The sequence below is a fragment of the Tenrec ecaudatus genome, chromosome X (assembly GCF_050624435.1).
Source record: "Tenrec ecaudatus isolate mTenEca1 chromosome X, mTenEca1.hap1, whole genome shotgun sequence".
Taxonomy (NCBI): domain Eukaryota; kingdom Metazoa; phylum Chordata; class Mammalia; order Afrosoricida; family Tenrecidae; genus Tenrec; species Tenrec ecaudatus.
In genome coordinates this window covers 80,856,056-80,869,473 of record NC_134548.1, presented here as the reverse complement: position 1 = coordinate 80,869,473, position 13,418 = coordinate 80,856,056, and the positions used below count along the sequence as shown (strand labels likewise).

General features: G+C 43.7%; 1 protein-coding gene across 1 annotated transcript in view; it reads left to right on the top strand.

Moving 5' to 3' along the window:
• ERCC6L (ERCC excision repair 6 like, spindle assembly checkpoint helicase) overlaps positions 1 to 6,148 on the top strand; it is a 29,861-nt gene extending 23,713 nt beyond the window's left edge. The window contains exon 2 of the mRNA XM_075539075.1: positions 2,065 to 6,148. Within this exon, the coding sequence (XP_075395190.1) occupies positions 2,065 to 5,827 (3,763 nt within the window). The 3' untranslated portion in view covers positions 5,828 to 6,148. The remainder of the gene's footprint in view (positions 1 to 2,064) is intronic.
• The last annotated feature ends 7,270 nt before the right edge of the window (positions 6,149 to 13,418 follow it).

Below are 13,418 nucleotides of genomic sequence, written 5' to 3'. Positions count from 1 at the left end.
TCATAATAAGACTATACAATAAAGCATTTAACAAATTTTACAGTTATAATTCAGTGACCGTTTCATTCTTTTGCAATGTGGCTATCCAGTTGGAAAGCGTGAACTTTCCCCACAGAATTACTTTGGTATCCTTGGTAAAGATCAATTGACTGTAAACCATTGAAAAATTCTAAGCAGATGCTACATAATTATTTTAAGACAATATGAAGGGGTTTCAAAAAGTTTGTGGACAATTTTTTCTTACCTTTCAACTCTATCTTTTTTTTTTTTTCCTTGCAAAAACCCTCGGCCACCTGCGGGCCGGTGGAAATGGATTTTATTTTGTCCTGTTCCATTGTTCCCCAAGTGGGTTTTCCTTGCAAAATGCCTGGCATGACACCAGAGGGGAACTGCCTGAGGCACCTTTCAACTCTATCTTCCACAAGCTTTTTGAAGTCTCCTTGTAACTGTGTAGAGAATAAGTTTGAGGAAATTAAGGGTAGAGCCAGGGAGGCCAGTGACTAGGGAGTTGCAATTATCCAGGCTAAAGATAATGAGATAATGGTGACGTGGATCACAGTAGTAGCAACTGGAAAGACAGAAGACAGGTTATACTTGGAAAATAAACTTAGTTGAACTTGGTGACTACTGGAGTGAGTGAGTGAGTGAGTGAGTGAGTGAGTGAGTGAGTGAGTGTGTGTGTGTGTGTGTGTGTGTGTGTAAGACGAGAAGAAAGATCAAGCATAATGTCCAAATGCCTAGGCTGGGTAGTTATGTGGATAGCTATGTTATCTGTTTTATAAGGGAGGGATAATGAATTTAATTTGAGATTAAATATGAGATTTTCCAGCAGAGATGTGCAGTGGGTGATTGGAATGTGGGTCTAGACTAGAGCTTGGGTTGGAGAAAATGACTTGGGAGACATCAGCATGTAGGTTGGAAGTAGTTCTGAGAAGAGCATGAAGAATGGGGAAAGGGCCCAGGGAGCCTTCTGAAAGGAATGAGCCGAGGAAGAGAAGAAATGGCCCTTGTTGTAGGAGGAGAATAGGAGAGCCTATAGGAATCTAGGGAATTAGGGGTTTGGGGGGTAGGCGGGCATTTTAGGAGAAAAGTAGTATCAAATGCATCACTGAGGTCCAGAAAAATAAAGTTTGAATAGTACCTTATGTATCTTTCCTGTTTCCATTCCCCGCACAAATGATTTGTTTTACAAATAGTATCACTCCATACTTCTTATGGGTGATAGTTAAAAAAATATTGTGAAGTTAATAACCTTTGGGCATTTTTTTCCATAACTAGTGCCTGAAGATGTTGCTGGCGCTGTCGGATATTAGTATCTTGTGTGTGTGTGTGTGTGTGTATCCATTCTTTATTTCAAGTATTTATGAAATACCACTAGGCTCTTCCGCAGGATGCGAGTCCAGACGGCCCCTCCAGACACTTGGACGAGGCTGTGCACACAACTTTACATAACGGCGAGCAACCTTTTAGCTCCTGCTTGACGGGAGAACACAGCTCGGAGTGGAGCCAAAGGAAGTGACACCAGGCAGGGGAGGGTGGGTGCTTATCCGAATCAAACTTCAGTTGCCTCGGGGCGAATCTTGTGGCAGCACAGAAATGGAGGCTGTGTGGGGAAGGTTCAAGTACAGCACAAGGGTCCCAAGTGTCTAGGGGGCTACACCCCTGGCTGGGGTGCCATTAGATCAATGTCGCTCAAGTTCCTGGCCTGCTGCAAAAAGTCCCAAGTCGAGGATCAAGTTCCTCCGGAAATCATTCCTGTCGGTGGCGAAGCGGTAGACGCCCCGAAGCCAATCGCCCACGTTGTCGGGGATCTCGGGCGCCTCGTTTGCAGATCCCGCAGCGCTCGCGCCAGCCAAGGCAGCCCCTTCGCGTTCCGCAGCGGGCTCTCGGATATTAGTGTCTTATGTGAGGTCCGCTTTCATTAGCATCTTCTGGGCTAATCTTTTCCCCACCCTGAATTAAGGGTATTAAAAGCTGAAATGTAGTTTGGATTCCGAAATAGACTAAATGGTCCTTTGGGTGAATGTTCAATGTTTCTAATTTTTTGGTATTTTTTTTTAACAGATATGTGAAAGAGGCCAAAGAAGCAGCTAAGAATGGAGATCTGGAAGAAGCGTTTAAACTTTTCAATTTGGCAAAGGACATTTTTCCCAATGAAAAGGTGATGAGCAGAATCAAAAAATTACAGGAAGCATTGGAGGAGCTGGCAGATCACGGAGAAGACGAATTCACAGATGTGTGCGGCTGTGGCTTGCTGCTTTATCGAGAACTGCACAACCAGCTGTTTGCACACCAGAAGGAAGGTGTGGCTTTCCTGTATGGCCTGTACAGGGATGGAAGAAAAGGTGGTATTTTGGCAGATGACATGGGATTAGGAAAGACTCTTCAGATCATCGCTTTCCTGTCTGGTATGTTCGACGCTGCACTTGTGAATCATGTGCTGCTAATCATGCCAACCAATCTTATTACCACGTGGATAAAAGAGTTTGCCCGCTGGACTCCAGGAATGCGAGTCAAAGCCTTTCATGGTCCTAGCAAAGATGAGCGCACCCGAAACCTCCTTCGAATTCAGCAAAGGAACGGTGTCATTATCACTACATACCAAATGCTAATCAATAATTGGCAGCAGCTTTCAAGCATGAATGGCCGAGAGTTTGTGTGGGACTATGTTATCCTTGACGAAGCACATAAAATAAAAAGCTCATCGACTAAATCAGCAATATGCGCTCGCGTTATCCCTGCAAAGAATCGCATCCTCCTCACAGGAACACCAATCCAGAATAATTTACAAGAACTGTGGTCCCTATTTGACTTTGCTTGTCAAGGATCCCTATTAGGGACATTAAAAACTTTTAAAATGGAGTATGAAAATCCTATTACTAAAGCAAGAGAGAAGGATGCTACCCCAGGAGAAAAAGCCTTGGGATTTAAAATATCTGAAAATTTAATGACAATCATAAAACCATATTTTCTCAGGAGGACTAAAGAAGAGGTACAGAAGAAAAAGTCAAGCAACCCAGACACCAGATTTAGTGAAAATAATCCAGCTGTTGATGCCATTTGTCAAATGCCTTCCCTTTCCAGGAAAAATGACTTAATTATTTGGATCCGTCTAGTACCATTACAAGAAGAAATATATAGGAAATTTGTATCTCTAGATCATATCAAAGAGTTGTTAATGGAGACACGCTCACCTTTGGCTGAGTTAGGTGTCTTAAAGAAGCTGTGTGATCATCCTAGGTTGCTGTCTGCACGGGCTTGTTGTTTACTGAATCTAGGGGGATCTAAGTTCTCTTTTCAAAATGAAAATGAGAGGGAAGAATCTTCAGACGTGGGCCATCTTTATCAAGTAACTGATGATGCATTGATGGAAGAATCTGGAAAAATGATCTTCCTAATGAAGCTACTTATGAGACTGCGGGATGAAGGGCATCAAACTCTGGTCTTTTCTCAGTCGAGACAAATTCTAAACTTTATTGAACGTCTCTTAAAGAATAGGCACTTTAAGACATTGCGAATTGATGGAACAATTACTCATCTCTTGGAACGAGAAAAAAGAATAAAATTATTCCAGCAAAATAAAGATTACTCTGTTTTTCTGCTTACCACTCAAGTTGGTGGTGTTGGTTTAACCCTAACCGCAGCAACCAGAGTGGTCATTTTTGACCCTAGCTGGAACCCTGCAACTGATGCGCAAGCTGTGGATAGGGTTTACCGAATTGGACAAAAAGAAAATGTTGTGGTGTATAGGCTAATCACTTGTGGGACTGTAGAAGAAAAAATATACAGAAGACAAGTTTTCAAGGACTCGTTAATAAGACAAACGACTGGTGATAAGAAGAACCCTTTCAGATATTTTAGTAAACAAGAATTAAGAGAGCTCTTTACAATAGAGGATTTTCAGAATTCTGCAACCCAGCTGCAGCTTCAATCTTTGCATGCTGCTCAGAGAAGGTCTGATGAGAAACTGGATGAGCATATTGCCTACCTGCACTCTTTGGGAATAGCTGGAATCTCAGACCATGATTTGATATTCATGCATGATCTGTCTGTCAAAGAAGAACTTGATTTGGTAGAAGAATCTCAATATATTCAACAACGGGTTCAAAAAGCTCAGTGGCTTGTTGAGTTGGAATCTCAAAATACAGAGCTGATGGAAAGACAAAGAACAGTGAGTGAGGGGCAGTCTTTGAGAGAACCCGTGTTTCCTTCTCAAAAAAAGAAATGCCCTCAACTCACTACACCACAATTTCCGCCTTCACCTCTTACATCTACCCATCATACACAGGAAGAAGATATCAGTGTACAAATGGCAAATGTAACCATTGAGGAAGTGGCTGAAGAGAGTGAGAAACAAGATCTCTCCAGTATGATGATGAACGTTTCTGACGAGAAAGTTGATGATGAGCACACATGTGAAAATAAATTGGACTCGGGGTTTCCAGCTACTTTATCCAGAGAGGATGCAGATGTAGAAGAAATTTGCACGGATTCTTTGTTGAAACTGGCAAAAAGCTTTACAACTGACACTGAGGCTTTCCAGAAGGCGGCATTTCAAGAGAGCTCTCCGGGAAGTTATAACTGTTCACCTGACAAATCACTCAGAGCTGAGACTGGGCCAAATCCAGATCAACCAAAGGATGATGAAACTCTACATCACTCTACTCTATGGCCCACTAAGCCTATACCAAGTCAAAATGAAAATGTAGCATTTCATCCATCCATTATTGAGCTAGCTGACGACTTGTCAGCATCTCATATCACCCTGCAGGATACTCAAACAAATGAGGCCAGATCAGAAGAGGAACCTGTAGCATCTTCACAGTATGCTTGGTCAGCATTCCGCAGTTCACTGCAGGATGCTCAAACAAATGAGGCCACGTTGGAAGACGAACCTTTAGCATCGTCACTACAGTATGCATGTGATTTCAACCTTGTCTTGGAAGACTCTGCAGACAACAGGCAAAATATTTCCAGTCAGTGTTTGGAGCGTAGTGAGAAAGAAAGCAATTTGTGTAGTTCTGAAGCTAATTCTAGAGCAGAGTCTGTGCATAGCAAGCCGTGTCATTTCAGTTTGGATGTTTCTGAGAAAGACGATGAACCAGAAGACGCAGTAGTTACTGTGAAAATCCGAAGTAAAGCTAGAAGGATTGTTTCAGATGGGGAAGATGAAGATAATTCTTTTGAAGGCATTTCAAGCACAAATCCATTCAGCACATCACCCTTTCCATTCTCATCTGTGAAACAGTTTGATGCTTCAACTCCTAAACATGACATTAGTCCATCTCAAACGTTCTTTTCACCGAAAATAGCTGTTAGTGGAAACAAGACTATAAACTCTAGGCAATCTCTGGCTTCTAGGAGATCTCTTATAAATGTGGTTTTAGACCATGTGGAGGATATGGAGGAAAGACTTGACAACAGCAGTGAAGCAAAAAGTATTGATGATTCTCTAGAAGAAGGAGCAGAGGAAGACAGTGGAGAAAGCTCAGAGAACACAGAAGAGGATCTTTCCAGAGAAAAGCAATCTTCACAAAATAAGTCCAGTTGGTTAACTATGTCTAATCCTGGTGCTTTAGCTCAGGAGAGCCCTATTGGTGACCCCGAGTCTTTGTCTGGTAAACAGTTACTGGATCCTACTCATGATGAGGAAGTAGAGGCTACAAATGACTACGAGACTCTTGTAATGCGTGGAAAAGAATTGAAAGAGTGTGGAAAAATACAAGAAGCTCTAAATTGCTTAGTTAAAGCACTTGACATAAAAAGTGCAGATCCTGAAGTCATGCTCATGACTTTAAGTTTGTATAAGCAACTTAACAAAACTTAGTAATATGACAGTGTTTGAAAGTGGAATTGAGTGTGAGATAATCTATGTTTCCCTAACTGGATTCATTGTGAGCATTGCTTAAAGTGAGAGCGCTCTCAAAGGGGAAACTTTTGTTTCTAACACTTGTAAATTTGATCATTAGCCGTCCAACCTCCAGAATATAAGTTATCTGGTATTAAGTTAGTATTTCTTCATTCAAATTCTATATTTTTCTTTCAAGCATATGCAATAAGCTTAATGAAATTATGTTACTTCTAGAAAGGTTTTTGTAAAATTATTCGGGCCATTTTCCATTTTACTTATAAAGTACTGCCTTTGTGTATCACGCTTCAGATAACAAAATTAAAGGTACTTTTCTCAAGTATTTTCTCTTCCGTTCATTTTCTTTCATGGAGATGGGATTAGCAGATCCATATGGAAACTCCTTTGTTTAGCATGTGTCTCTCTAATTCCAAATCTAAGAATTTTATAGGGTAACATACTTAGTGCTAGGATTCACTCTTACCTTGGCTGAAATCATGTGCGGACCACTTAGTAATTCCCCCAAACATGCATCTTTTTGTCTAATTTGACAATATTAACTTTATATCTTGGAAGTGTAGACCGAAGTGGAGCATAGTTCCTTCTCAAAAACATAATGTGCAGCATAGCACTCTTATCATCAAAGAAATGGAAATGGTTATTAGAATGTCTACTGGGGGATAAACAACAGAAATGTGGGTGAATTATTTTTCACTTTACAGACATGGTTTACTGTCAGATACACGTGGGCAAACCACTGTGAACAGGCCAGACATGGGGCTGACTGGCGACCCAGAACAGAATGCCTGGCCACAGGGAAGGGTCTCAGTAGCCTGGAGGAGGATTTGGCAACCTCGACATGCTGACTATTATGACGTGATGATTAGCCCCATAAAGATGAGGCTGAAGACCATGGCCCAGATGTTCAGGTACTTGGCAGTGGACTCATAGCTCTGGGCCCCAAACATGTCACCCACCATCTTCTGGTCCCTAGACTTCACTGAGTAAGTGAACGCCAAGAAGCCCAGGCAGAAGATGTTCAGGAACATACATGGTCTGGCACAAAGACCTCGCTGCGCCAGGTGGGGGGTGGCAGCCAGGCAGAAGATGTTCAGGAACATACATGGTCTGGCACAAAGACCTCGCTGCGCCAGGTGGGGGTGGGGGCTGCCCCCAGCACATCCATCTCGTGCTCCTTGAGTGCCTGGTAGGTCAGGGGCAGCCCACAGGTGTGCTGGAGGAAGGGCTGGGCCACGTGGTTCATGGCACCCAAGAAGGACCTGTGCCACAGGTCGGTGGAGTCTGGCCTGGGGTCACTCTAGCTCCCTTTTAAATCAATGGGAGTTTCCGTTTCTCCTATGTACACTGCTACAGATAAGAGCCCACAACGCAGGGAATCCAGGATAGTTAAGCCCTTCAGGGCCAACAATGAGAGTAGAGATACCAGGAGGATTAGAAGATGGTGGGTGGAGAAAGGGGGAATCATTCACAACGATCAATCTAGAATCCCCTCCCAGGGGAATGAATAATGGGAAAGTGGGTGAGGGTGGAGGACGATGTAAGATATGGAAATGATAATCTATAACATGGGTTCATGGGGGAAGGAATGGGTAACTGATGTCAGGGGTTCAAGTGGGAAGAGAATGCTTTGAAAATGATGGTGACTTGACACTGGATGAATGTATGGATTGTGATAAGAGATGTCAGAGCCCCCAATAAAAGTATTAAAAATAAGAAAGAAAAATGGGTGAAGGGAGACTGGCCATTGTAAAATATGAAAATAATAATTTATCAAGGGGTCATGAGGGTAGGAGGGAGGGAGGGAAAAAACAGGAGCTGATACCAAGAGCTCAAATAGTAAGTGTTTAGAAAATTATGGCAACATACGTACAAATAAGCTTGATATAATTGGTGTATGGCTTTTTATAAGAGTTGTAAGAGCCCCCAATAAAATGATTTTAAATAAAGAAAAAAAAATCTGTGTATTGGGTAGCATATCAGATGCTCATGGTTTTGGTTTTTTTTTTCATTTAATAACCATAATCCTATGAGGTGAAAGGTGGCATCCCTTAATTTTTACATATAAAAGGTACTTGTAAATTATATATGTGCAAAAGTGTTTCAAGTAGTTTGTGAAAAAAATGTAATTACAAGATTATGTAGTAGGAAGGCCTTGACCCTCCCTGAAATTTGGTAAGGCAATCCCCAGGCATTCCCACAACCTGGCAGGCCATCAAAATAGAGGAAATGTTTGAGAGAACAAAAGAATAGAAAAGCTAGAAACCCTGCACCATATAGAATTAAAGAAGGTAAATGATCACAGTATTAACACGGAGAAAGAGCAGAGTAACAATCGAAGAAATACCCAAATTAGCTTTAAAAATCCCTTGACTACAACCAATGGGAAACACAACAAGAAGAGCAAAGGAATCTGAAGAAAGCCTAAGAACTATAGGAAACACTCAAGAGGAATAAGCTGTCTCTTTGGGGTTCCAGAACAGAAAGAAACAGTAATATCTACAGAGAAAATAGGTCTGTTTAAATAAGATAGGCTGGATGAACAATCTGGAGGAGAAAACAGTGGGAAAGATAGTTCCAGGAGGATGTGGAAGGGAGGTGGGAAGGAAGTGGTGTTAACAAACCCAGGGACAAGCAAACCAGTGCTCCAAGTGGTGAGGAGGGTGTAGGAGGCCTGGCAGGGCGTGATAAAGGACAATGTAACCAAGAGGAATTGCTGAAACCCAAATGAAGGCTGAGCATGATAGTGGGGCCAAGAGGAAAGTAAAAGGAAATAGGGCAAAGAGGTAGGAGGCAAAGAGCATTTATAGAGGTCTAAATAAAGGCATGTACATATGTAAATATATGAGGATGGCAAAATAGATCTATGTGCATATATTTATAAGTTTAGTAATAAGGTAGCAGATGGACATTGGGTCTCCACTCAAGTACGCCCTCAATGCAAGAATACTTTGTTCTATTAAACTGGCATTCCATGATGCTCACCTTCCTGACACGATCACTGAAGACAAAGCAATTGCATAAGCAAATGTGGTGAAGAAAGCTAATGGTGCCTGGCTATCAAAAGATACAGTGGCTAGGGTCTTAAAGACTTGAAGGTAAACAAGTGGCCATCTAGCTCAGAAGCAACAAAGCCCACATGGAAAAAGCACACCAGTCTGTGATCACGAGGTGCTGAAGGGATCCGTTACCAGGTATCTTTAAAGAACAAAAAACCATATCATTGTGTGCTCACCTCCCTGATAACGATTGCTGAAGACAAATGGGTGTATAAACAAATGTGGCAAAGAAAGCTGATGGTGCCTGCCTATCACAAGATATAGCGTCTGGGGTCTTAAAGGCTTGAAAGTAAACAAGTGGCCATCTAGCTCAGAAGCAACAAAGCCCACATGGAAGAAACACACCAGCCTGTGTGATCATGATGTGTCGATGAGATCAGGTATCAGGCGTCAAAGAACAAAAAAATCATACCATTGTGAATGAGGGGGAGTGCAGAGTGGGGACCCAAAGCCCACCTGTAGTCAACTGGACATCCCCTTACAGAAGGGTGAAAGGGTCATGGCTGCTCTCGAGAATGCCAGCCGGCCACTGCTGGGTCCTCATTTCTGGGTGGGTGGCACCAGATGGCTGGTGTAGAATAAATGGGACGTGAGCTTGTCACTTGAGTCCCTGGGACTTGGCTCGGTGACCACTTCCATTTGTGGTGTTTCCTGGGGCAGGTGGGTGGTTCCAGTCTCCTCAGTCCCTGCACACCTGGCTCATGTCCTTCACTTGTGTTAAAAATAGTTGGCTCTTGTCAAGTCTGGAAATTGTTGCTCCTGATAGAATCAAGGCGCGCTGGTGGCTCAGTGGGTTATGCGTTGGGCTATTTGAAACCAGCATGGCCTCCTTGAGAGAAAGATAAGGCTTTCTGTGCCTGTCAAGAGTTACTGGCTAGGAAATCTGTTGGGGCAATTCTACTCTGTGCTATAGGGTCACTATGAATCTGAATGAACCTGATGGCAGTAGGTGTGGTTTGGGTTTGATACTTGTCAGTATGACCTGTTTTGAGGTAGGACGGTTTTGGTATTTTTGCTATGTTAATGAGGTCAGAGCAGATTCCAGTTGAACCTAAAACCAATCACTTCCGAGTTATAAAAAGAAGAGACTGGACACAGAGGTGTGGCCGAGGGGCTTCCGTTTGAATGCACGCTCTGTGGGAGAAAGACGCGGCTGCTAGCTCTGGTTCAGTTAGTCTTGAAAACCCACAAGGGGTTCTTCTACTCTATTCTGCAGGGTCGCTGTCGACCTAGAACCGACTCGATGGCGGACGTCTCCTAAGACATCCCTGACCCCTGCTGGAGTGGCCTTGTCCCCTGAGTCTCGGGAGGGCAACTCTGCTCCTGAGGCAGGTCCGGTTGCCACCAGGAGAATCTTGACTCATGCGGGAGGCCCATGTGTGCCTGAGTGGAGTGGTGCTCCACTGAGTTTTCAATGGCTGAATTTTCAGTGGGAGATTACCAGGCTTTTCTCCCGATACACTTTGGGAGGGACTCAAATGTCCAATTTGGGGGTTACAGCAGCGTTTGTACAACCCAGAGGGCTCACTCAGGAGGCAGGTAGCTGGGGCTACTGAGCATTTAATATGTGCCCAAAGGGCCTCGGTGGTTCCATTGTAGAATTCCCCCACTGCAGATGGGAGCCCTGGGTTTGATTCCAGGCCAGGATTCCTTACACACTGCCCCCACCCATCTCTCAGTGGAGGCTAGAATGCTGACTAGGTTTCAGTGGTCATTCCAGATGGACTATGTGGTAGCTATATAATCATTTGTCAATTTGAGCGGATTAAGAGTGAAGGGGTAGAGGCTAGCCTATCAATCAAGTCATAGCTAATGAGGCCTCTGTGTGGGAATGGCCCTCTCCTGAGGATTCTGGGAACTCCTGTATTCCTCCTTGGAGGGGGGAGACACACACTCTCTCTGCTCACTCCCTGGGAGACATTGCAGCTGACATGACAGATGGAGACACACTAGTGTCCTGAGTTGGAGAAGCCATGTGGAGACCCCTGCCAGCACTGAGATGCTTATACTGCCCCTGGATCCACAAGACTTCCCACCCACTGACCTGTGATCTCCCTGTATTTGGTGTCATTGCACGTTTCATGAGTCTGAAGAGGACTTTATAGATTGGTATCAGACATATGGGTTAATATTGAACTTATGGACTCAATCTGGACTAGGCTGGGCTGTTTTCTCAAGATTCAATTGCTCTTGTATATAAAGCTCTTTTTCATCCACATATGAGTGTCTATGAATTTTGTTTCGCTAGTCCACCCAGACTAACACAGAGTAGGAAGAAAGGTCTGGCAATTTGTTTCAAAAAATCTTTTTTCATTAATTTTTTTCTGTAAATATTGTGTCACCATGGTCTTATCTGCCTCTGATTGAGGATGGCTTGTGGCACTGTGTGTGTGTGTGTGTGTGTGTGTGTGTGTGTGTGATTCCATGTTGGCTAACTGCAACTGTGAGTGTGTGCTGAGTGCTAAGCTCACATGACGGGGTGGCCTCTGCCCATCTAGTCCCCCTAAAGAGGAACATTTCTTGGGAGAGGAAATTGAGGATTAGCAGAGTGAGTGGCATTTTCAGGGGGTGGGGGTAGGGATGGAGGTTGCTTGTTCACTTTAGTCTCTATTTTAACAGTTGCTGTGTGATTTCTTCAGGAACCCCGAGGGCATGCTGGATAAAGCATTGAGCTGATTAAAACACAAGATCAGTGGTTAGAACGCACCAGCTGCTCTCCTGTCAACAGTGACAGTCTCGGAAACCAACCGGGGCAGTTCTACCCTGTTCTATAGGGTCACTATGAGTCAGAGTTGATTCAATGGCAGTGAGTATGGTGTGGTTTCTTGCTCATTTTGCTTGTTGGCTGGCTTTTAAACCAAGGTCCAAGGTCCCATGTGTTCAGAGGGATTTTGCCCAACAGGCTGATGTGGGAAGCAGGAAGGAGGGCACTTGGGCTGGGGCTGGAGGAGGCTTTATTCTGGCCCCACCCCACTGTGCACATACCTGAAAATCATGCATGTACACGTGGCGTGGCTGGAGCTACAGTCACAGCTGGCATGGCTCAGCCCGAGAAACAAAGGACCTGTTGTAATGGACGGACCCATGTCCCTTGCCAACAACCCACCATTGCGCCCCACCCCCCCACGAGTATGTGGATGCGATCTGGGATGGAAATAGGTCTTGCCGGCCTCTTAAGGCCAGATTGAGGTTGGGTGTGTCTTACAACTCAACACTTCTGAGATGTAACCAGAGCAGATGGGACAGAAAAGAGCTACGGGGAAGGGGACAGTAGGTACCATCTGTATGGAAGGCTGGGGAAGCCAAGGCAAGGATCTACTCATGGAAAATAGATGGAGAGACCCCCTTAAAGCTCAATCGAAGCCTTGACTTCTGATGTCTAGTCTCCTGAATTACAAGAAAATAAATGTGTCTGTTAGACACTCCCCAGCCCCCCAACAACAATAACAGAGATCCAGGAATTGATTTGGGGCTTGCAGTAAATCCCAGTTCCAATTTAAAAAGTTTTTATATGGTGGCCCTGCTCAATACTCGCCCTCAGGAAGAGAACACAGAAAATATGGGTGCTATAGCAAAGTGTGGTAAAGAAAAAAGACGGTGCCCGACTAGAGATAAAATAGCATCTGGGGGCTTAAAGGCTTGCTTCCAAACAAGCAGCCAACTAAGAGGATGCCAACTAAGTCCACATGGAAGAAGCACACCAACATTTGTGACTAAAGGATTGTAAATCATATAATCCAAAGCCAAAGGAGAAAATAGTACCAGAGCCTAAATTGCGAGATTCTGGTTTACAGGTGGCTCTGGATGACAGTGGAAGCCCAAGATACAGTTGTGAGATCGACTGAGGAAATTAGCCTCCCGTGATTTTCGCTCTATCCATAACGGAGGGAGAGGAATAAACTGGGTGCCAGAGTATTAGAGAGATGACTATAGATCAAAATGATAAACCTGAATCAAACAGTTACAACCTTGTCACTTGATCCCCCTCTGATACCTGTTGGGCCTGAACTGGTTTTCAACATTTTTTCCCCTCTTCATATTGGGGTTTATCTCTGATATATTTTGTCATTGTGTGTGGCCCTCTTGAATTTTTGTTATATGTTTCTCTGGTTTTATTTGGTACATGAAACCCAGGATTGATGAACCCATAGAGACAGCAAATAGAATAAGGGTTCTTGGGGAGGTTGGGGGGTACAGTGTGGGGTGTGTGTGTAAAGGGGAGCTGATATCAAGGAGTTCAAGAAGGAAGAGAACGTTTTGAAATTGATTGTGGTAACAATTGTACAACACTGCTTGATGTGATTGAACTATGGAATTATATGCTATGTGATATCTGTATTTGCTCCCAATAAAATGGTTTAGAAAAAAAAATCTCATGGAGGCATAACCTGCAGGGATGCTCAAAAACTCTTTATCTTCTAAAATTAAAAATGAAGTAAGCTGCTGTTGTGATGGGCATAATGTGAATTAAATGCAGGTGAAGGAGCGACTTC